At 34.2% G+C, this 25,556-nt stretch overlaps 1 protein-coding gene and 2 non-coding genes across 3 annotated transcripts; all 3 read left to right on the top strand.

The window, feature by feature from the left end:
• Positions 1-3,038: 3,038 nt before the first annotated feature.
• On the top strand, positions 3,039-7,807 carry LOC105172199 (putative exonuclease domain-containing protein At3g15140). Its single transcript, XM_011093560.3, has 5 exons — positions 3,039-3,391; positions 3,523-3,608; positions 5,773-6,365; positions 6,847-7,022; positions 7,148-7,807. Exons 2-5 carry the CDS (start codon positions 3,584-3,586, stop codon positions 7,599-7,601), a joined length of 1,248 nt encoding a protein of 415 aa, XP_011091862.1. The 5' UTR covers positions 3,039-3,391; positions 3,523-3,583; the 3' UTR covers positions 7,602-7,807.
• A 1,847-nt stretch (positions 7,808-9,654) lies between these two features.
• Positions 9,655-9,738, top strand: TRNAL-CAA (transfer RNA leucine (anticodon CAA)). Its single transcript has one exon. It is a non-coding gene; the product is annotated as a tRNA-Leu (tRNA).
• An 11,313-nt stretch (positions 9,739-21,051) lies between these two features.
• Positions 21,052-21,135, top strand: TRNAL-CAA (transfer RNA leucine (anticodon CAA)). Its single transcript has one exon. It is a non-coding gene; the product is annotated as a tRNA-Leu (tRNA).
• Positions 21,136-25,556: the final 4,421 nt, after the last annotated feature.

Genomic DNA, 25,556 nt, shown 5'->3' with positions numbered 1-25,556 from the left:
TGGGATCGATATTTATAAACTACTTGATAGCTAGTGCACTTCTTAATAATCTATACATGTTTTAGCAATCAAAGGACATGCAGTGCCAACTCGTCGTGTCTGCTTCTCGATCTTGATCCCATCAAGTTCGATAGGTGGGGCAACTAATAATGTGGGGATCAACCTAGACATTCTAAAATGACATAATTGCTCCTAAGTTGCTATTTAATAAAAAAAAATGGCCTAAGATTCGGCCCAACCTTATTCAGCTCATAGTTACCAACCCAAAATCGAACTGAACTAGGGTATCTACAGACTCATGATGAGCACACGATCAATTCTATATCAATGATCCTCATGTAATTCTATAATATAAGTGCACTTATAAATACTAGCGCTTGATGCACCATCTGCTAGTTTCGATATGAGCTCACATTATCTTTCTTATGATATCACTAACTCAAGTATCAGAAGACCGTAATTGGGTAGTAAGTAAACTTTCGCCATAAAGCACCATGACAACATTGCCCCCAGTATGAGTGTGTAAACTGAACAAGTTTTGCCCAAGCACCCAACTCATAAGCAAAAGAAGTGAAGCAAGATCGCAAGGATACATCCTTCAACTCTGGTTGTTGTTTTTGCAGCACCTCTTTGGTCAAACGATGCATAAGAGTTCATGAATCCATTTCAAGTTTTGAAGCATACCCAATCTTTTCTCTTTCAGTTTCTGCCCCGGGGAAAGAAGTTTCATTAGGGAAAGCGTCCGAGCTAATCACTTAATTAGCTATCTTTACTTGAACATAACCCAGGTAAGGCCAACTTCTCATGTGTTTCTTCCTTGCATATCAAGTGAGCAAATTTAAAATCGGATCTTATTACTCCAAAACATACCTAATATAGATTTAATACTTAAATCTTATACAATTTGGAGACACACCATGCACAATCACATAATAAATATATCAATTTAGATTAGCCAGATCAAATTTGAGTGATAATTTTCGATTCCAATAAATTATAATAAAACGGTTTTCTTGGAACAAAAAGACACTAATGTGCGAGCAATTGCTGGAGCCCATGAGGGAAGAATCTTAGCCTGGAGTACAATGCTTCTTAGCTTCAAAGCTAAAGAAGAAACTATTGGAGCTCTAGCTGCGAGTAATGCTGTGGAATTGGGATTGCGACATGGCTGCCATAATATTGCACTGGAGGGTGATTGCACGACTTTAATTCGAAAGCTGAACTAGGTTGTTGATAAATAGTGATATGGACTCAAAGGATGAATAGCAATTTATTTTCATGTGATATTGAAAATGAGTACATTATCCCCACTATGAAAAAAATATAATAATTTATCCCCTTATACTTTTTAAAACGAAGTAATTTACCTTCTTATAAAAGGAAGTAGATTGCTTTATTTTAAAAATCAGAGGGGGTAAATTATTGCACTTTAAAAAATACAGGGAGGTAAATCGCTATCTATTTTTTCATAAGGGGATAGTTTTCTCATTTGCAATATCACAAGGAGTTTTTTGCATTTTTCCCTTGACTCGAATGGGAACGAGATAGCTTTTATCTATCTAACTTCGATTTATTTTAATTAATGAAAGTAAATCATTTTTCCTCTCAAAAAAGAAAAAAAAAATGTGACTGTTAAGAAATAAGTTTTCACTAATTTCTAGTACTGAATTTTAGTATAAAAAAAATTACTTTTTCTTTTATTCAATTTAAAAGATGTTATTAAATCAAGTCCATTTTGAATCTTCGAATAACAAATATTTAATTAGGAAAATTGCTGAAAACTCTATAAAATTATATTTCCATGTAAAAAAAACCCATAAAAGTATTTTTTTCAATATGAAGGAAAATATTTTCATCATAAAAAATGTCCCAAAAATTACTTTTACTTTAACACCCTAAAGATTTTACGATTCTTATATAGAAAATTTTTAATCTTTTTTATCTATACTATTTATCAAGGAAAAAATCTATATAAGAATTTCAATGGCCGATTTTGGGTTGGGGGGTCATAACACGGGACCCCTGAACCTACTTTAGTCTTTTAAAAATATTAAAAAATATATATTTTTAAAAAATAATACTATCATAATTTTATAATTACAAAATAATAATATTATTAAAAAGATAATTATTTTTAATAAATTTATATGCGTGTGCTTTAGGTTTCAAAATATGTTTTACTTATATATACATTAAAACTTCTTTTTACGTTATTGTTTAATTTATAAAAATATTAATTTTATGTACTTACATATAAGTACAACTAAAATATTCATATATTTATCGTATATGTATAAATATACTTTACATAAATATATAAAAATATATAAAAAAAATTAAAAAAATTGAATTTGTTACAATTCCAAGTCCAAAATATCAAGAACGATTATGACTTCAAAATTTGCCCGAAACAAAGCGAGTCCAAATCTATCCCTAGACCCGTACAGTAACAACTTATTGGTTGAATTTGTATAGAGTAAAATGCCTTTACATATATTTATTTCTTTTAGCAAATAATAATCATTTTATCCAATTGACTTTATTAATAAATTTTTATTTATGCACATATAAAGTAACATCATTTTATTGATTTTAATTAATTTATTCATTTTGTCTTCATTCTCTTTGTTTATTTAATTACATAGATATAATAAAATTTTGTAGTCTACACACGACCAGAGCGTGGTCTGACAGCTAGTATTAAATAAATTCAAAAATAATTAAATTTTTTAGATACAATTTTTTGAAAAAAAAAATACTAGAAATCCCTTAAAATAAATCTTTTAAGGGTTTTGTTTAATTCATCCACTAGTGTTTTTTTTTTTTTTTGGAAAAAAAGTTGTAATCATATGATTTCTATGAAGATTTTAATAAATTGAACAATATATCGATTATATGAATACATTACTATAATTAAAAAAAATATAGAATATATTACCCTATAATCACATAGATTTTATGTATATATCATATTGAAGCGAATAATGTTATGTATATATATAGACACAACACAGTTCAGATCAATTTTTATTTAAATTAATGGAATCGAATCGATCAAGAAACTCAAAAAATTATCTCATCTCTAATTATTGATTTGTTTTGAAAAGCATTGAAGGTGGACGGGTTGTTGATAGAGAGAGAAGCATTAGAGTATTAGTAGCTCCGATTGGATGTTGGGATCAATTTTTCAAAATTTTGCAAAATCATTTGTTGTTAAAACAAATTCGACAAGTAGATTTGAGGAGTTTAGGATTGGTGGAATTTGGGCGAAATCAAAATTCGATTCTTACAAATATAACTACGTTAATCGCAAACCAAAACCTCTTCTTTACCTTAAACCAAGAAACGCTCTCTTTACGACTCCACTCCTCAAAATCGCAGCAGCAACAAGGTACTCCGCCCCCACCCACAAGTTGTATGCAAATATCTGTATCTATGTCCCTATATACATTATTTGCTTTACAGTTGTAGTGGTGCAGTACGTAATTCATGGTTGATTATGTGTTTGAACTGTAACTGCAGACGGAGTTGAAGAGGGAGATTTTGATGTACTTGCTTCCGGATCTTCGTTGCGTTCAGAAACATGATGATTTCCTTGGAACATAAAGGTATTTTTTCTTGCTCTGATATTTGTGCGTGCAGTACTGCGGATCGTTTGCCCAAAGATTTGCGTAACTTTCTTCTTGTTGCTGTTCTTCTTTTAATAAGTTTTAAGGTGATTTGAGTGTGGAATTTAGGGAAACTTGATGTTTCTTTAAGATTTAGTGGCGATCGGTATCTTTTTCATTTTTCCATTTTTATCTTTTGGGCTTGTTGGTTGAAGTGGAATTTGGTGGAGGGCTTTTGGGTTGCATCTTTCTTGAAGTACTAAGAATGTTGGGGTTTTGGCATAGACTTTTGTGCTGTAATCTATATATCAGTGATGGATGTCGGAATAATTTGGAGTAGTCCCAGAATAATGTGCATATGTTGTTGCTGACCAAGTAGAATTTGCACAAGAAGGTTTTATAACTGAAGGCATTTGTTTTGGGATGGTCCTTGTTTTAATTTCTCCTAGCTTGTGTTTCCAATCATATTCGATTTCTTATTTCTTGGTGTAGACTTTTAGCTATTTTAAGGCTTAAAAGTAGGATTTGAGGAAACACATCGAAAGCATTAAGGCAAAAGCATTTGAGAAGTATGAAGTGTATTTTAATGTAGCCTCGGCCAGTTTCCCCATTTTTCCCAATGTTCAAGTAGACTGCATGTTGGCAGTTCAGATGTGACGTATGGTGATTGTCCGTGTAATGAACTGTGAATCGAAGATAGTCATAAGTCCAGTGGGCATGGCTTGATTTTACCGCGGCTTAAAGGAGGTTTCACCTGGTTCTTGGACATCTAATCTGTCTGATTGTGGATATGGATGTTGTATTCGAGGGACAATGCTACTTTAAAATATACTTCCAACTGATCCTTTATCGCGCTTGAATCAAGAGAGACTTTCTAGGAGTACATCTCATGAGGGACAGAATTATAATTGAAACACAGACTTTCTTTGTGTTTAAATGGAACACTAGAAACTTGAAATGGTCCGTTTTGGGTACAGATTGGAGAAAAACTTAATGTAGTGTTTTGCAAGAAAGAAATTCAACCCTTGTATTAGTAAATGCATACGAAATAAAGGAATACTTCTTATCCTCTCTCTCTCTCTCTCTTGTTTCTCGATCTCACTGTGCAGACCATACAGCAGAATGTGTCATACATGTGATCTTTATATATTCTAGCACAAGGAGAGATATGCCAAAGTTGATGAAGTAGATTGGCCAGTTCAGGGATTTAACAACTGAAGTGGTGCCATGATAGTCAATAAGAGCTTATTCTTCTTCCTGAGTTGATTAGTCCTATAGTTACCACCACTGTTCTGATGAAATTTGTAGGCGATCTGAGGTGCAAATTCAGCAAAAAAAAAATTAAGCAAACCATCCTTTATGCGCTTTGTGTTAATCCTTACTTAGAATTAGTTTAAACATGTAAACAGGAGTTGATTCATAAAAACATTAGCTCTAGCATGGAAGATTTGGTCAATACGCTGTTTGATTTTTAAAATAAAATGTAAGTTTAAATAGAAAATATTGTCATTTATGATTTTGTTGATGATTAAGATAAGAAATTTTAGCGAGTCCAAGATGGTTTTGATAATTGATCCAATTACATTTTTAAATAGAAACCTTTTTTGGACCTGAAATGGTTGTTCCGGTGCTCATAGGTTTTTGATTCAACATGCAACCTGCTCTCCTAGAATTGGGATTGATAAAACCTTTCTAACATTTAGAGAGAGATGCTTTAAGTTTCTTCCAAATATAACATCTACAATTTTTAAGCTCTTCTCGATGTCCCAATGTCTGATATTGGAACGAACTTAGCTCTTGTCACGCTATGTGAGAGAATCTGCTAACTACCAATCTCTCCCGAAGATGACTTCCTGTGGTGGTTAAGCTAGAGCTAACTTGCAATAATGTTAAGGCCTAAATAGGTAAATTATCTACAACCTGTGTTCGTTGCTGAAATTTTATCATCCAAGTTAGGGATGACATGAAACTCTGCCTAAGAAGTACTTTTACATTTTTTTTGGTGTCTCAAGTAGCTAAGTTTGTTGTTCCCACTCCGTCGATTTCTGTAATTAGAAGTTACTTCTTGAGTTACTCATATAATAGTCGCTGCTAGCTTCTGTCTGTCTAATCCTATTATACATGCTATGCACTGATGTTGTCTGTCAATTCTTTTGAGATGCAGATACTATGCAGAGTTATCATAAGGCATCTATAAAAAGCCTTGAAAATAAATGTTACCCCTGCACTCCACAATATAATGGCACCTACTTTGAAGGCTTTAAGGAGTTTGAAGGTGGTCTTCATGCTCAACCGGGTTGGAATGCAACAGATCCAGACTGCTCCTTAAGCAGTAAACCTCTAGAATCTTCAGAAGACTATATGCAAAGGCCCGTATATCATCATGACTATGGCACATGGTCTCCCAACCTTGACCCTGGCAATGCTCCAAGGCGCCAGCTGAATGCGTTTCAGGGCCATTTCCACCCTTTTGCAGTAAATCGCAGATTACAGTGTGCCCCAGTAAACATGTTCCCTCAAACTTATCCATATGATTATCGGTTCCAAGATTTTCAGTATTTTGTTGTGATCGACTTTGAGGCCACATGTGACAAAGAAAAAGCTCCTCAGCCACAAGAGATAATTGAGTTCCCATCTGTAATAGTCAGTAGCATTACTGGGCAGTTAGAAGCTTGTTTCCAAACATATGTGCGGCCAACATGCAATCAGCACTTGAGTGATTTCTGCAAAGATCTAACTGGCATACAGCAAATTCAGGTTTATATCCATTTATTCAACCTCAATCTATGTGTCAATGTGTCTGTTTATGATATCATTGTCAGGGCCGCACCACCAAAATTGACTTGTTTCATGAAATGTGGACAAGAAGTATCTTTTTAATGAATGAACAAAGCTACTCATGATTGCATTGTAAATAGAAATACTCTCCCTTTCTCTACCTGCGTTACCATAAATCCTCCATCTTTTACTCCGGCAGAATTTGTTGGAAAATGTAGAAAACGTAGAAAATCTAAAGTTAGAACTTGAGATAGACTCCTCATGACTAGGTGAAGATTCGGTAAATACATGTTATGACATTCTGAACACAAAATTATGGGAGATAAGAAGGAAAATGAGCTAAATCAGTAATTTCTGAATAGTTCGGATACTTGTCTATATCATAAACTTGCTTTTGCTTCATCCGACTGTCTTTTGTTTATTTGTAGTACCTGATATAGATATATTTTGGCTTTTGTAGGTGGACCGAGGGGTTACACTGAGTGAAGCTCTTCTTAGACATGACAAATGGCTTGAAAAGAAGGGAATTAAAGATGCCAAGTTTGCTGTGGTAACATGGTCTGACTGGGATTGCCGGGTGATGTTGGAATCAGAATGCCGATACAAAAACATTAGAAAGCCCCCATATTTCAATAGGTATACAGCTCCACCATTATTTTTTATAAACATTATTTGAAATGAAAAGTCTCTTAAAATCTTAATTTAAGATCAAATCAATTGTATGCTGACATTGACATGATCTTTCACTCTTCTTTACCCAGATGGATCAATTTGAGAGTTCCTTTCCATGAGGTATTTGGTGAAGCAAGATGCAATTTGAGAGAGGCAGTGGAGAAGGCTGGCTTAGCTTGGGAAGGTCGTGCTCATTGCGGTCTGGATGACGCCAAAAACACTGCTCGCCTTCTTGCTTTAATAATGCACAAGGGCTTTAAGTTCTCCATTACCAACTCGCTAACTTTCCAGTCTTGTGATGACTCCATGACATGGAAACCAATTCCAGAGAAACCTCTTTTTGTTCCACCTCAAGCTCAGAAACTCGACAATCCACAACCTCAAGTATTCCAGTACCTTCCCTTCTGTTATTGTGGGGTGAAAAGCAGCAAAGGAGTTATTAGAAAACCGGGTCCTAAGCATGGGAGCACCTTCTTCGGATGTGGAAACTGGACTGCCGCAAGAGGCGCTCTTTGCCAATATTTCAAATGGGCTTCTCCTTAACTAGATGGGAGCAACCAATCTCTCATCTTTCATGACATTAGCATATGGATTATTACAAATCTGTAAAAATATTGTTGGAGATTGGATTATTTCGTAGAGAAAGCAAATGCCAGTTTGCTGGGTTAGTTATCAATGCTGTTTTAGTGGAGGCACAGGATCTGAACAACGGTATACTTATGCGATGAATGCATAAATTTGTGCTATTACATGCTTTGACCTTTATAATCTTGTTAATAATGTATGACATATTGACAGCAATAGGTTTTCCCTATGTATTTAAGACAAAGGAAGACTGAGTTGCTTGAACGAAAACTTCTGTTAGCTCAGGGAAGAATTGTTCTCTCTGTCTTTCTCATTTTACCCAAAATCTTCTATATTTTGATGGTAAATCCCCTCAGTTTGAGTAAAGTATCCATCAGGCACTTCTCTAGCATTATTTGATTAGTATGCTATAGTAGGGTGTGACTGATATCTAATATAGAGGCAAATTTGAATATGAAGATGAATTTGATTATTTCTTTAAAACGTCAGGGACAGGAATATACTGATTCCATGTAGTGTAGACTAAGATTTAAATGCTTGAGAGAGGAAAATATTGGGCATATTGTGTTCTTTGGAGATGAGACTAAGGTGAATTTGGTCTGATTTCTGAATAATTGATTATTCAAATTTTTTTTTTGATATTTTTATTTAATTTTTATAATAATTGATTTTGTTAAATCGTGGTTGGTTAAAAATTTCAAATTTTTAATTTAATTAAACATAAATTTTTTCATTTGAACGACCCAGAAGTGATTATACCTTAAATTGCTAAACGCCTTCAAATCATGATCAATCAAAAGTTGATTTTGTATGTAGACTATCAATTACTTTTGTTATTGTAATTGAATTTCCAAGAGTGAGTTTTACTGCAGGGTCAAATTCACCCACTTGTTGCAAGTTTTCTGAATTTATAGTTGACTTAAAATTCACTTCTTTCTAATGTGTTTTTTGAAGTAAAAACTCATTCATCAGATTAAACAAAGTCCAGAGATCATACAAACCATTACTCAACACATCATGCTACAACCCAACAAACCCACCCTCACTCCTCCTCAACAACTCTCTCTAGAATCCATGGCGATCTACGCAAGGGGTCCCGCTGGTTGTTGTCGTGAATAACCTGGTTCCTTTGCCCCCCAAACCGCCCAGCAAACCACTAAGGAGACTGCGAGATTTCAGCGGGGTGCGTCTTGAGCAGACATTCCTCAACCCCATGCACATCACCCCACAACGCAGACCACCTATTCCATAGATGTGTAACAACACCCATCGATATTAGCCAGAGTCCCGACCAGTATGCATGGACGTTTCTTCAACCCATGCACATGACCCCACGACGCAGACCACCTATTGTTCCACGATGTTACCGATATTACATACAGTCCCGATCGAAGAGCGTTGGATGTTTCTTTTGATTGTTTAAGTACTAATGAGCTAATGATTAATTCTAATGTTAAGGTTCCAAGAATAAGTTTAAGGTTATAGGTTCGAGTCGCATCAGATGTGTGGATATAATTTGTGTCACTTTATACGAGTTATTATAATTTGTTTATTCTTGGTCATATTAAAATATTGATTGGACCGACGTAATTTATTTATTGTATTCGTTTGTTCTTAGTCATATTGAAGTATGATTGAATAGTTGTAATTTGTTTACTGGTATTCGTCGTATTGATGTATTGGTTGAGTTTTTGTAATTTGTCTGCTTTTAGTCATATTGATGTATTAACTGAATTGATGTGATATACGAGTTATTTAATTTATCTATATATTCTTAATTAGTCATATCAACTTATTGGTTGAATCAATATAATTTGTTTACTGATCTCTGTAGTTTCTAATTTTCAATTCTTCAACTCCCACCTCTCTTTCTTTCCATAATACCTCTTTTCATTTTCTTTTCAATATTTATTTTGATTTCTTCAATTTTTATTTTTTAACATTAATAAAAGCTTAAATAATGTTCTAAATAAAAAATCTTTAAAACCAATTCCAGCACAAACTAGGCATTGTCAGGATGGCCGAGTGGTCTAAGGCGCCAGACTCAAGTTCTGGTCTTCGTGAGAGGGCGTGGGTTCAAATCCCACTTCTGACAAATCCATACTCTGTTTTCACCTTTTGTCCTTTTGCCTCTCATTTCTTCACACTCACAAAGATTTTCATTAAATTCGAGTTTCTACAGAACTTCACCATCTGAAACTGAAAAACAGCAAATGAATACATGGACATAAACAATCTCTTCAACATTGCATGCAGTGTTCAAATTTTGTGATTCAGATGGTGTTAGGCGGATCTTACAAGTTCTTAAAAATCATTTGATAATTTTTTTTTTTTTTTGAAGAGCTGAAGTTTGTTTTGGAATTTTATAAAATCTTCTAAAAAAAAGTTAAATCTACTCAAATTTTGTCGAACATTTTATAGGCTCTATAAGATTAATATGTCATATGGCAAAAATATCTTAACTATTTTGCGTACGTTCCATTTCTGCCCTTGACGTAAGATTGCTGTTGATATTATATACATTCAAGATATTATAAATTGTATGACTAGAAATAGCGGGCATTTGCCTAAATTTATAAGCTTTCGAAAATCATTTGTTATTTTTCCGAATAAAGGAGTTTATAAGATCCAAAACATCTGAATGATTAATATTCCATAAGATAAAAAAATATCCTCATTATATTGACTATATTCCATTTTCTTTTCTTCTTTTTTTCTGAGTAATATAGGGGTTGGGGACAATTTAGGTTTGAACTCAGCTCCTTCTCCTTTACGGAATGTCAACTCAACTAATTGATTCAAAGAGGACAACAGTATCTTCATTAGTTTCTCTCTCTCTCACACACGCACATCTTCTGACACATAACTTTGTATGAAAATTCAACATTAGATCACATCTGTATTAATTATCATGTCAATTTTCTTATTTTTGTAAAAAAAGAAGATCTGTTAATTTTTATTTAATGTTAAACTAATGTGTAATATTTATGAGAATATTTTACAAATATAGGCACAAAATATTTCAAAAATAGCTACTTATATGATGTTAATGGTGTTACGTTCTTTTTGGTCATTTTACCAATAAAAAAAAATTATTACGTCAAACAACCCGACTCACTTTGGACAAGTTGTTGAGTCCACAGCTCCACAAAAAGAACACCTTCTTACAATTAATGTAATAAAATTGTATGTAGATATCTTATATATGTGTGTATTTAAATAAGTAGAATGATGCCTCTATTTATAAGACGTTCAAAATAAGCTCTGTGAAACACCTTCTAAAAGATATTAGAAAATCATGTAATACTCTAGTCGGGTTTGGGCACCATATTGGGTGGGTTCAATGAAGAACGGGTCAGACAGGGACGAATTCGTAATCGAAAGTCTAAGGAGCCTAAAAAATTATTAAATTAACATTTTTATTTAAAAATTTTGATTACTTCTAATTTAATAAATAAGTATAATAATTTGACATCTCTGATAAAATAATTGTTCATAAATAAAACCATCATTACAATAGCCGTTCCAATAAAATGATTTTTTTGCAGTGAACCGTTCTAGTTTATTAATTTTGACTTCAAATATTTGCAGTAATGTTTTAATATTTTCATGCATCATTATAAAGTTTTATAATTTACTACTTAGTTTCATTTTAATTAAGTTTTTGAAAATAAACTACTGAACTATTTCTGATATATTTTAATTATGGGAATATTCCAATATCGAAAAAGATGACTTTCTGTCATTTGAAATTTTATCATAATAAATCCAAATGTTTCGAAGTTTTTGGCAAAAATACTTATTAAGTTTTTCATGAAATTTAATTTTCAAAATCTTTTACAAACGCATCTGTCCACTAAAATATTTCATTTGATATCCTTTTATGGTCGACAGATTTTGCCCAGATTCAACATAATTATAAATACGCACTGATTGTTTGAAAAATTATAAATATTCTCATAATTTAAAAATTAATTATATAGCCCCTAGATAATAAGGTGGAAATTACTACACTCTCTTTGCTAATTTTTGTTTTTGAAAAAGGACTTAAAAAAAATTTTTAGAAAAAATTGAGGGTGTGTAAAGTACATAACTCATACTTAAAAATTTTTAGAAAATATATAAAATTATAATTTTTGATAAAAAATGGTGTTGAATCAATTTATCATAAAAATTGAATAAATATCTAGCGCAAACTAATGAAATGGGCTCGTTGTTAAAAATATATTAAAATTAAAGAATGTTTGTAACTTTTTAAATAAAAAATTTTTTATAATTATACCAAATTTTAAAAAAAGACAACTATAATCTACCAAAAACAAAAATAAATTGATGGACCTCGACGTGAGCCAAGGCTCAAACTAATCCCCGGGCGCCCAACTTGTTAGGAGCAATTGCTGGCATGGCCAAGGCCTAGCCACTAGTGAAGACAAAATAAAATAATAGGAAATATACCCATATCTTGGCAGTAGGAATAAAAAAGAGATAATTACACTCTTTTCTTTTGAGAATTGGTATAATTATACATAAATATTTTATAATTTAAGAAATTATATTTAGCACCCTAAAATTTATTTTCGATTAATAAATAAGTTCCTTCGTAAGTCAAAATTCACCAAATTTGCTTATATTAACGAAAAACTTAAAAAAAATTATATTTACCCTCAATTGACTTATTACTAACTTATAGCAGGTCAAATAAATCTTTTTATGATCAAATTATCCTCATACGTCTTTACGTTAATACATGTGAGAAGGTATATCTTCACAGTTATAAGTATAATTTAGTCCGAAAAAAATTGTTTGACCTGCAATAAGTCAGTTTTAAGTCAATTATGATAAATATCAATTTTCATACAGTTTTGTTTTTGTTAATATTAACAAATTCAGTAAATTTTGACTAACGGTGGGATTTATTTGTTAGATAGAAGTAAACTTCAAGAATGTTAGATATAATTTCTCAAATCACAGAAAATTTACGTGTAACTACATCATCCCGTAAGGGAGGGGAGAGAAATTATCCCAATAAAGAAAATAGATCTGAGGACACTTGTCCCCTATCCCTTAAAATTATGAAACAATCGTTGTACCTTTGCTGCTCATAGGAATGGCATCTTTCAACGGCAAAAAGTAATGAAAAATTTGGCAAATTTTTACTTTGCTCTCTCTCTCCTTATCTCTCAGCATTTTGAATATCTCTAATATTTTTGGTGCTTTCTGTTGAGATTGCACAACAGAAGAAACTTGCGGTTGCTACAGACCTTCAGTAAGCTGTGGAGGAAGTTGATGTTAAAGACGATGATGAAGCTTTTGCCTTTGAAGTTGGATCGAAGACGCAACACACGAAGTTGCATTCTAGAGTCACGTTTTTCTTAGTTTTGGCTATATAAATTGCCGAGTCATTTATTCGTAGTTTGATTGGTCCATATCACCCATTCCATCCGTTATTATATTATGGGGCGGTTGTCTTGTATTTAAGTTGGGTTCAAATCCAAACTGATTACTTCTTGGATATTTTTTCAATGGCAGATTTGTTCTTCTTGCTCTGCATTCTCTTTGTGTTTCTTCCTTGTTCATCTCCAATTTTTTTTTGCTAGTTTTAACATGGTAGTAGAGCCTTCCTTGTGAAGGTCTCTATATACGTATGTTGTATTGTACCTGTAAGTGCTGCTCTTGTTTCAGCATTACAATGCAGACATTGTAGATTCAGAAACAATGGCACAGAGACCTACTGAAGAATCGACTCAATATGAGAAGGATGTGTTGTTTATCCATCCATCTGAACACTCTAGCCTTGCATTGACTTCTACACCTTTGGACAGTATGAAACTTTTGGTATGGAGGTGTGCGGTGAATGTATCACTGGGAACAAAGATGAAACTTGGCTTCATAGATGGAACTTTTCCAAAACCAGCACCAGAATCAGTGAGTTTCAAACAATGATAACGTGTTGATTTGATGGTGGCATCATGGATCTAGAACTCAATGTCTAAGGACATAGTGGAGTCGTTTATATAGTGTGGGAACTCACGAGAACTTTGGCCCGCTATACAGGCCAGATACAACTGAAGTAATGGATCTATGATTTACCAATTGCAGAGGGAAATTGCCTCTGTTTCGTAGCAAGATTTGAGTCTTACTGCGTATCTAAAAAAGGTGATCAAGATCTGGAATGAGCTGAATTGTTTGGTTTCGGCGCCCAAGTGTAAATGTGGTAGACATTAACAAGGAGATTGATGACCTTACTTCGATGACTCAGTTGATGCAATTTCTTATGGGCCTACACGAGAGTCTCAACAATGAGAGAAACCAAATTCTTATGCTTGATCTACTGCCAAACATTGAAAGGGCGTTCTCTATGGTATATTCTGTTGAGCAACAAAGATTGATACAAACACATATGGAGGCGGCCACTAACAATGTGGCTTACCAATTCGCCTTGAAAGAGAACAGGAGAGAAGGCGACGAGAACTTCCAAAGGAAGAAACATGTTCCTGATAAACAGTATGTTCTTACTGCAGAAAGATAGGACATGGTCAAGACACTTGTTTTCAGCTACATGGTACACCAGACTGGTATAAAACGATGAGTGAAAGAAAGAAAAAAGGGGAAGGCATTTGCTGCAAATGTGGAGGCTAGAGCTGACAATTTGCAAGAAGTATCAACATGGAGTGCCACGAAATGATGCCTGATTTGATCAAATTGTTATAGAAGAACAATGCACCTTCAGATCCCATTACAGACTATGCAAACTATGCACACTTTTGATTTGAACTACTGGATTATTGACACTAGGGCCACTAGCCATGTTTGTGCTAACTTTGATTTATTCCGCACCTAGATTAAACCACCCATTCCTCATTATATACACTTGCCTGACAGTTCAAAAAAACTTGTGCAATACATAGGGACTGTTAGGTTGAATGAATCAGTCACTCTTGAAATTATCTTCTTCATTCCTCAATTTACTGTTAACTTGATTTCATTCAACTAGCTATGTTCTCAAAAACACTGTCAACTTTAGTTTACTAAAGAGGGATGTGTTTTTCAGGACCATGATTATAAAGAAAACCTACTTATAGGAATGCTCTTCAAGAATTTGTACATATACCAGCAATGTCTCATTCCTCATAAATCTAAACTTGTTACTTCTTCTGAGATGTCCACACATGGTATAATATGTTCCAATTCTATTCTTTGTACCCCTAGCATATGGAGTAATCGTTTGGCCATGCTTCTATACAGGCAATAAATAAAATACCATCTATTGACTGTAACGGTGAACATATTGATTCCCATTGTGAAATTTGTCATAAAGCTAAACAAAGTCGAATTCCCTTTCCACTCAGTTCATATAGATCTATGGGGTCCTTACACAACCTTAAATCTTTGTGGGCTACTTATGTCTTAACCTTACTGGATGATCATACTAGAAGTTTGTGAACCTTCCTTCTTAAACAAAAATCACCGATTCTCTCTACCCTCAAACATTTCTACCTCTTAATTAAGAATCAATTCAATAAAAGGATTAAGGTGTTAAGGTCTGATAATGGGCCAGAGTCTATTAATAAAAAATGTCACTCCCTTTGTTCTAACCTTGGTATTATGCATCAAACTTCAAGCACTTACACTCCTCAGCAGAATGTCCGCATTGAAAGAAAGCATAGACATTTGTTAGATGTGGCCAGGGCTCTTCTTTTCCACGCTTCACTTCCCATCAAATTTTGGGGAGATGCTATATTTACAACCACTTTCTCAATCAATAGAACTCCTTCAAAATTGATGGGTTGGCTGGCACCTTATGAGTTTCTTTATGGTCATTCCCCTCAATATCAGCATCTAAGAACTTTTGGATCGGTTTGTTATGCCACTAACTTAACCCCTCACAGGTCTAAGTTTCACACCAAAGCTATAAAATGCATTTTAATTGGCTACTTCATGCATCAAAAGGCCTACAAATTGTTTGATATGCACAATAACATAGTTTTGTTTTCCACAGATGTTCATTTTTATGAAGTTGTTTTCCCTTTTTCCCATGCTTCCTCTAACTCTGTTTCTCTGCCTCCTTTGCCTGCAGTGACATTACATTCAAACAACTCTATAATTCTAGCTACAGAGTCCACGCTTTCTCACTCAACCACAACTTCATCTTCCTCTAACCATGCTCCACCTATACTTAGACGGTCTACCAAATACACTTCCAAACTTATTTAGCTTAATGATTTTGTATCTATTGTTTCTAATCCTACTTCGTTGTCTCCTTGCAATGTTTCATATTCCTCGTTTGTGGCCTTCTTGTCAATTTTACAGGAGAAGTCTTATTTGGAGGCTGTGGAACACAGAGAATGGCAAGATGCAATGAAAGCTGAACTGGATGCCTTAGAACAGAATCATACTTGGAAACTCACTCCCTTGCCTGCTGGAAAGAAACCCATAGGCTGCAAATGGGTTTTTAAGACCAAACTCCATGCTGATAGGTTTGTTGAGTGTTATAAGGCATGTCTGGTCGCGAAGGAATTCCACCAGGTTACAGCACTCTCTAGTCACGAAGCCTATTACAGTCCGTTTGTTTCTTGCAATAACTACTGCCCGTAGCTGGCCTCTGAGCAAATGGATGTCAACAACGCGTTTTTACACAGGTACTTGGATGAGGATTTGTACACGATCCCACCAGAGGGTTATGCTGAAGTTGGCCTTGTCTGCAAACTTCAACGGTCGATCTATGGGCTGAAACAAACTTCCAGACAGTGGAATGTGGAACTCACTTTGAAGCTAATAGACTTTGGTTTTAAGCAATCAGGACATGTTCATTGTTTGTTCATTAAGGATACTGATGGTGATCTAATGGCTCTTCTAGTATACGTTGATGACATTTTAGTCACTGCTTCTTCTTTGGATCGTATTCAGTCTGTCAAGCAGTACCTTCATTTCCTCTTCACCATTAAGGATCTTGGGGATGCTTATTACTTTCTTATTTTAGATATTGGCAGGAATTCTGATGGTCCCTATGTTGCTCAGACTAAGTACATACAAGACATCATTCGTGATACAGGGCTGAGTTTTCCTAAATCTGCCTCTACCCGCTGCCTTTGGGACTGAAGCTTAGTGGCTAAAAGAATTAGTATGGCCCGAGAATGCGATGGAAGCGTGAAATAAAAAATTTAAAATCAGTTCAAAGGGGTGTTCCCTTTAAAATTTTTGGGTGTTTAGTGTTTGTCAAAAGCATAATAATAACCATATAAGCATACTAGACATGTGGCTAGAAGATGAAACAAAAAGTATAGAAACATAATATGAAATTTTACCTTTTGTTTCTTTAGAAAAACTGCAATGTGCGTTGTTCCCTTTATGTTCTCCCGTTCCATTCACTTGAGAATTCAAACTAGAATTCCTCTAAGTTGTCCACACCACAAAATGAAAAAGATATAGTTCTTTTTCTATTGCTAGATAGAACAAAAAAAAAAGGGAAGAGAAATAACTCCAAACACAACACTATTGTTTAGTGCTTTTGCATTGTTTTGTGTTCTGATTTGAATCCAATTCAATATAGAATAAAAAAGAGAATATTTTTTAAAGAAAATGGATAGAAAATTCGTGGCTTTTGTGGTGGTTATCATGGATAAGTGTGTAGTTTTGTATATCACATACAATTGAATTCAAAATTCAATAACTACTAAGTTTGCCTTTAAGGCAACCTATACAACCATATTCATATAACCTCCAACCATGATAAAATAACTCCTTCATCATGTTCATCATGGTGAGGTTTTTCAACTCCTTCTTAACTTGCTCCAATCACCCTCAAATGGGCTTGGATTTCAAATATGCACCGGGCTTGATTTAATCAAATTAAATAAAGCCAAACCAAAGTCCATTAGACAATAATTAATTAAATTAATTTTAGCCCAACTAAGTCCAATGATTCATTTAATCCAACTAAATAAATCTAAGCATAAATACTAATTAATTGATCCAATCAATTAATTAAACCAAACCTAATAAATTAATCTAATTAATTTAAAGGTGTTAAGCCCAAAAAATTAATTAATTCAATTAATTCTTGAGCCATCCATCAAATGAATTGCTAAATAAATGATCCAATAATTTATATATATTCTCCTTAAATTAATTTAATCCAATTAAATTAATTCGTTTCTTCTTGAATTAATGCCAAATTAATTCCGCCAATTCCATAGTGATTTATGTGTGACTCTTTAGGTTCACCCTCAGCTAGACTTGGACTTGTGTCCAACACAATGATTAATTAAATCCAATTTAATTAAGTTATTTTTAATTAACCATTAATCAGAAATTCATGTCACCATGGGTGGCCGTTTAACAACGGTCTATGGCACTAGAGACTAGATGAATGTTGGCGTAAATATTTAGGCTCCCGAGTAACATTCGAGTACGGTCCTTCCATCATCCATCTCTCGATCTATATTTAGGGCATGAAATTGGATTTCGGTTCCCATCTTGGAATAGATACTATGCTCAATAACTCGAGATGCGTTTGCTCTATTGATTGACCTAGAAAACCATTCCCTACTCAACCAATCATTGTGGCCACAAATTCTAAGAGCACGAACCATCTCAGAGCCCATAGGAGACTCGACTGTCATATACTGACAGGTGACGGATTCTATCTTGGAACCCACCGTCCTCACTACATATTCTTATTGCACTGAACAAGACTTGTAATGACCATATCCAAGATACGGTCATCTATCGTCAAATCCAAGATACAACCATCATATGCATGCAACTGCCATGGTTCCTCAAGTCCAAGGACTAATCCCGTACTGTTGGAGCCAGGAAGACCTCATACCGACCAATCTTTCAAAGCTTTCATATGACTACTTCCTGCGAGTCAGTTCAGTCGGCTTGACAACCTTGTCAACCACCCACTAACATTGCACAGACGTCCAACGTCTGTAGCTGATGAAATACGACACTCATCCACTGAATGCAATTTTAGTGAAAGTCTCAATAGGACTCTTAGTGCCCAGTCTCGAGGTCCTCGATTTGGAACATTTTAAACCTAACCTTTAGAAGTTGGTTTTAATAGCCACCATCCAATGCGCAGCCCAACTACATAGGTCGTACAATTTGGTTTGTGAGTTTTGTTGTGATGTTAAGCCTATCAATATAGTCAGTGAGCACAATAAATACAATTGCCAGATAATGAATACTCACTTTATTCATATATAATGTTACAATTACACTGAAATTGTCAGAACAGATTATATAAAGGCCAATCCAATTGGCTTTTTGGTCACCAATTCTAACATAGTGGGGATTGTGGTGCTCTGCTCCCTGATCTTGAGCGCTTCAGGAAGCTGGTTGGACGTCTTTTATATTTGGGTTTCACGCTTCCAGACATCTCCCACTCTGTATAGAAACTCTGCTAGTTTCTTAATCGTCCTTGTGATACGCATTGGAAGGTTTCTATGCACATTGTGCGCTGCCTTAAGGGTGCTCCTTCAAAGGGGTTACTTCTTCCCTCTATGTCTTCCTTTGAACTTGTGGATTATTGCGATGCAGACTAGGCCTCTTGTACAGATTTGGGGCACTTACTTATGGGTTTCTATATCTTCCTTGGTGGTGCTTTGATTTTCTGGAAAATAAAGAAACAGTCGACTGTGTCTTGCTCTACCACTGAGGCGGAGTACAGAAGCATAGTTGCCACTGTGTGTGAGATGCACTGGTTATTGTTTCTTCTTTCAAACTTTTGTATTTATGTCTCTCTCTTTTGTGACAATCAGGCCGCTGTGCACATAATGGCGAACCCTGTCTTCCATAAATGCACGAAACATATCAAAATTGACTGTCACATAGTCAGAAATGCATACAAGGATGGATTTATTGCTCCTTCGCATATTCGGAGTTCTCTGCAACTAGCGAATATGTTCATCGAGGTGCTTGGTTTGAAGGTCTTTGTCTCTTTCATGTACAAGTTTGGGTTGGTTGCCTTGCACCCACCTCCCACTTGTGGGGGGGGGGGGCTGTTGAGATTGCATAGCAGAAGAAGCTTGCCATTGCTACAGACCTTCAATCAGCTGTCGAGGAAGTTGATGTTGAAGACGATGATGAAGCTTTTGCCTTTGAAGTTGGATAGAAAACGTAACACACAAAGTCACATTCTAGAGTCACATTTTTCTTAGTTTTGGCTGTATAAATTGCTGACTTATTTATTCAGCATTTTATTGCCCATGTGTATGGAACGGTTGTCTTGTATTTAACTGGGTTCAAATCCAAACTGATTACTTCTTGGATATTTTTTCAGTGGCAGATTTGTTCTTCTTGCTCTGCATTCTCTTCGTGTTTCTTCCTTGTTCATCTCCAATTTCGTTCGCAAGTTTTAGCACTTTCATTGCGTTCTCTTCCTTCCTCATCATGCACACTTGCTCCCAACAATCGCAATCTGAGTATCAACAGCTGCAAGACCCGGTTTCAACCCTCATTTATGCCATCCATGAACTCAAGTCCACCATGGATGTTCAGAACGAGTCCACCTTTGCTATCAATGTTTTTAGAGTCGGATCGGGAATTGAGTCGGTTAATGGATTATTGGGTCATTAGTTCGATAGATCGAATTGGATTAAAAAACTCGATTAAGCATATGTAGCATATATTATTACATTATATATAAATTTTCAAATAAATTAAATATACAACCCAATAAATTTTCCAACAATAATTTAACAAGAAATACACAAACTCAATATAAATTCAAGACATTTATAATATTTTTATGATTTCATATTTATATAATTTATAAATTATATATAATTTATGTTATTCAATTAGTAACTATAATTAATACAATTAACTTTTTCACAATTATAACATTCGTCCTCCTTCGCTTTCTCTTTATAGTCACTGCTCAATCTCTTTCTATTTCTCCCTCTCTCTCTCTCTCTTACAGAATTTTCAGTTCTTTTTTTTTTAAAGTGAAAATCGATTTGACTGCTTTCTGACCACTTCGCACTGAATTTGGACAAGTTGGTTTTACCACATGAGCCGAACTGGATACATGGCCGGTTCCCAATCGAACCGGCCGGTGTTTTAAAAATAGTGTGTGCTACTATTGCAACTACTTCACCTCGAATTTACCTTCGCCACAAAAAATCTAGCAACCTCCCAATCCCCTTGATTGGATTTTTTAGGCTACTCAATTCTTCGAGTATTACTCGGCTCCAGAGGACCAACGACTGCAGCGTGTTTCTTGGTATCTTACGGGATAGGGGTGATGCTTTAGGTTGGTTCCATTGGATGCATAAAACGGCCCTCCTCTCCTTTTGGGCCGGGCGCCTAAGCTAAGGTTCAGTCCCTCTTCCTATGAAAATCACCAAAGGCTCTTTTCAAAGCGCAAATTAATAAAATTCAAATGTTGAATAAGGCATATGTCAGGATGGCCGAGTGGTCTAAGGCGCCAGACTCAAGTTCTGGTCTTCGAGAGAGGGCGTGGGTTCAAATCCCATTTCTGACAATGCGCTTTGTTTTCTTTCTTTTCCTATTGGTAACTCTCTCTCTCACAGATGCCCGTGTGCGTATGCATACATTTTTATGTTTTTATACAAATAAATAATTGAGTAACTATAAATAAATACAAAGTCCAAAACATATAAAATGAGCAACTGAAAATAGTTTGAAAGTTAAATTAAAGTAATCAATATATATAAAAAATAGAAACTTATTTTCAAATGAAAACTAAATTTAAATTTAAAAGTATCTAATCAAAATATTATCCTTAAAAATTAAAATATAAAAATATCAAATGAATTAAATTAGAAGACCTAAATTATATCTAATCCAATAAATAATATTTTCGATAAAATGTCTCCCAACCACAAAACAAAGACAAACATGTTTCCTAATTGCACTCCCAATGTTTAACATGAACATTTACCCATTCATATTCAGACACATTAACATAAAATAAACATTTTTTGACATGACTTGTACATTTAAAAAATATAGAGTGATAAATTATTATTTATTTTTTTATAAGCAGATAACTTACTCGTTTGCGATATAACAAGGGGTTGTTTGCATTTTTCTCCTTTTATCTATTTTAGTGGACACTTCACGAAAAGACAACTCGTCAAAGAATCAATAGTTTGAGACTAAGATTGTTATCACTAATTGTTTAAGAATCAAAGTCAAATTAGTGGTTATGTTTGAGGAACCAAAGTGTAAATCGGCCGGCAAAGATTCTTTGGACGTTAAGTTTTCATAAGGTGAAAGCGCAAAAAAATTGTTCCAAAATGCATGGGACATGAACAATCTCTTCAGTATTACATGCTGTTGGAAAAATTTTTGGTTTCAAGTAATTAAAACGATGTTTTGAATATTACAATCAGATTTAGAAATCAAAAGCAATTAAAGCCACGTTGGAACAAATAATATAAAGTAATTAGAAACGCTGTTCATGATAAGAAATTTAAATCGAAAACTTATAACGAAAATTATATCGTAACAATTCTCAGTCCAATTTGAAGTCGTTAATTTAACCGAATCGCAGAATTACTGCTTGCCTTGAAGTAAATATACGCCCGATATCAGTGGTGCACCGGGTTCAATGTAATTTCTCTCAAGATAAGACGGTTACAATTCTTTCAATTTTAGCACTATATCGAAGAATACCTCGATCAAACACTCAAAAGATTATCGAAACAAGAGACTCAAATACCAAAATTTGAAAGAAATATGAATGCCAAGCGAAAGAGAGCACCGAGAGAGTGATTAGGGAGAGAGTGAGAATTGTGTGTGCTCAAATAAAAGAATTGCAGACTTTATATAGAGAGTCATTCCTTCCCAGTTTAATGCAGAAATTGAAACCGGCCATTAAGGCCTTTAATGTCCAAATTGAAACTTTCAGCACTACATCCACTAACGGCTGTGCAATGAAGAATGGTAATCAATCCAAAATTAAAACTTGAAACAGTAACTATGGGAATTTGATTTGATTAAAGAAAACCATTTGAATTTTGAAAAGAATGTTCAATCCAAATATGTTGCAGTAAATCAAAACTTCTTTCTCTCCCTCATTCTAATCTTTGAATTTCAAGAAATCCTTTAATAAAATTTCAACTCAAGCACTGTTCAACATTAAGCTTGTTGCTGTATATATAATATTAGGGACTCTAATTTGCGATTAGGAAGGTGTTTGGCTAAATTTATTTAAAAAATATTGTAAGTTCATGCATTTTATAAAATATTTTTATAGTTTAAGATGTTAAATCTTATTTTAAGCTAGCAACTGTTTTCTTTTTTTAAAGCATCTTATAAAGCCCCCAACATCTTATTTTTAGAACTTATAAACTCTTTTTTTAAAAAAAATTCCAAACACTTTACAACATCTTATAAAATGTGTTGAATAACTTATAAGCGCAACAAACACCATGTAGATATTAGGAATTAATATAATATTTCTGGTGCTCCACATTGGGTGGGGTCAAGTAAGAACGGGTTGTAACTGCTACAAACAAACATTAAAATAGGTACTGGGTTAAATTCGTGCTCGTTAGGCCAGCTGTGATAGCCTCCAACTAAAACTCATATAATTTATTAATTATATCATTAAAGAAGTATGATATATTCTGTAATTATTATAATATAAATAATATATTTATTTCTATTTTAATTATTATAGTTTTCTACGTGTAGTGCACGTATCTTTTGCTATTATAAGAAAAAATTATATAGTATTATTATTGTTATAATAGGTGATCGGAAAGTCATTTAGATTGATTATTTTTTTATTCGTCAATTTTTATCAAAGTAATATTAATTAGATGAATAGAGTAAGTATTCATCATTGACATATGTGTTTGTAGTGCTTATTACTTACATTAAATGGCGTTTCAATGTCATAACTAATGCCCACAAATCGAAAGATTAAACCCGTGGAGTTGAACTGCGCATATGTTGACAGTTATGAAACCAACTTCTAAGGATTGATTTGAAACGTTTCAAGTTAAGGATCTCGAGATAGGGCATGAAATGTTCTATAGAGGCTTGTACTAAATATTACAGTGTAAGCCTTGAGGCTTGCTTTGTATGACTGAAAATCCTAGTTCCAATAGTTTGAGATTACTCATAGAATTTGAGAAATCATGGCAGTCACCTGCACACGAAGACTGTATCTTGGATTGGCGAGCTGTGACTGTATCACAAGACATGGTCATCATAAACTTTATCCAGTGCAGTTGAAGTATGTAGTCAGGATGGTGGATTCCAAGAAAGGATTTGTCCCCTGTCTGTATGTAACAGTGAGATTCCCTATGCCCTATGAGATGGTTTAGACTCTCAAAATTTTTGGCCAAAACAATTGATCAATTGGGAATAGGTTTCCTATATCGGATCAATAGAGTAAACATATTTTGAGTATGAAGCTCAGTCATTTAGTTAAGGATGGGGACCGACGCCCGATTCCATACCCTAGACTAATGCCGAGATATGGTTGACAGTAGGATTGTACTCATATGGATATCAAAACCTGAATGCTAACGCCAATACTCACCTAGTCTCTTGTGTCATGACCGTTGCTAGATAGCCACCCATTGTAATGAGCATTTCACTATAAAAAAAAGTGAGATTTGGCACGGATGGGACGACCGTTCCAAAGCCCTCTCCTTACTGGTCGATGACGTCATGATCCTCATTTCTTATGTTTTGTGGTTTTGGGATGACAAAACCGTTATCAAAGATGTTCCAAAATAATAGTTATAGTTTCTGTTCCTAAAATCGATCCAAACTTATAGCGGTAAATAATTGCAATTCTTTTTGGAACACATTATCAAAATCAGGGACAATCTTGAGTTGACCATTTCTACATATGAGATAATTGGTGTAAAAAAAAAAATAACAGTTGGTAAATCTATTCCAAAATAAAGTACAATTCATAACGGTTTGAGTACACAGCTGGTCAAATATTACAAAAATCATTCCTAAGTATGAGTTTTACTTAAAACGAGATGTGTTACAATGACCATGACTAAATAAGGTACAAGTTGTAACAGTTTCAGTGTATTATTAATATTATATTACTAACCCATTCCGAAGATAGTACAACGACTATAATTTAATAGATACAAAATCGTTCCTATATGTAGTCTAAGACTGTTATAGATTGTAAATCAACAACTATTTTTTAACAGCTATTTACATAGTCTAATAACCGTTTCAAAGACCGTTCCAAATTTCCATTATATATATATATATGTTCCTCTATTTTCATTTAATCTCACTATTTTTTTCTATTCTTCTTATATTCTCTCTATTTTCTCAATCTCTCTTGAATTTTCTTGATCTCTCACTATCCCACTAATATTTTTATACTCTAGTTTGTAAATTTGTCTCGAATTTTTATTGATATTTGAAGTTATTTTGATTAGGTAGCAAATTTAACCCTTTATTTGTTAATCGATTATATTTGTTGTACTTTTGTCAATTAAATTTAATATTATAATAATATATGTGTGCATGTGTATGTAGGACTCACATGTTTAGATAGTTGGGAAGATAGAATTTATAAGAAGAACCTGCCGAGGAGGGAGAGTCTTATTGTGAAGTTTGAGGATGGTGTTACTGCATTTATAGAATGGGCCAAGTCTCAACATGCATATATAGAGGGTGAGAAAATTAAGTGTCGTTGTCGGAAGTACAAAAATGAAGTTTTCAAAATCTCGGATGAGGTAAATTTTGACTTGTATATGAAAGGTTTTATGTCGGAGTATTATAATTGGACTTCTCATGACGAGAAGAGGGTGCAAGAAAATTTTGAGGCCGTCATCACATCCCCTTCGCACGAGGACCAAACTCCCGCTGCTCATGAGGTGGAGGGAACGAGTATGGACTAGGGTGATGCCGAGCAGATGGATTGGGCGCAGAAGATGGTTTTTTATG

This window comes from Sesamum indicum, linkage group LG10 (assembly GCF_026168435.1).
Source record: "Sesamum indicum cultivar Baizhima isolate 11 linkage group LG10, ASM2616843v1, whole genome shotgun sequence".
Taxonomy (NCBI): domain Eukaryota; kingdom Viridiplantae; phylum Streptophyta; class Magnoliopsida; order Lamiales; family Pedaliaceae; genus Sesamum; species Sesamum indicum.
This window is presented reverse-complemented; position numbering and strand designations above follow the sequence as displayed.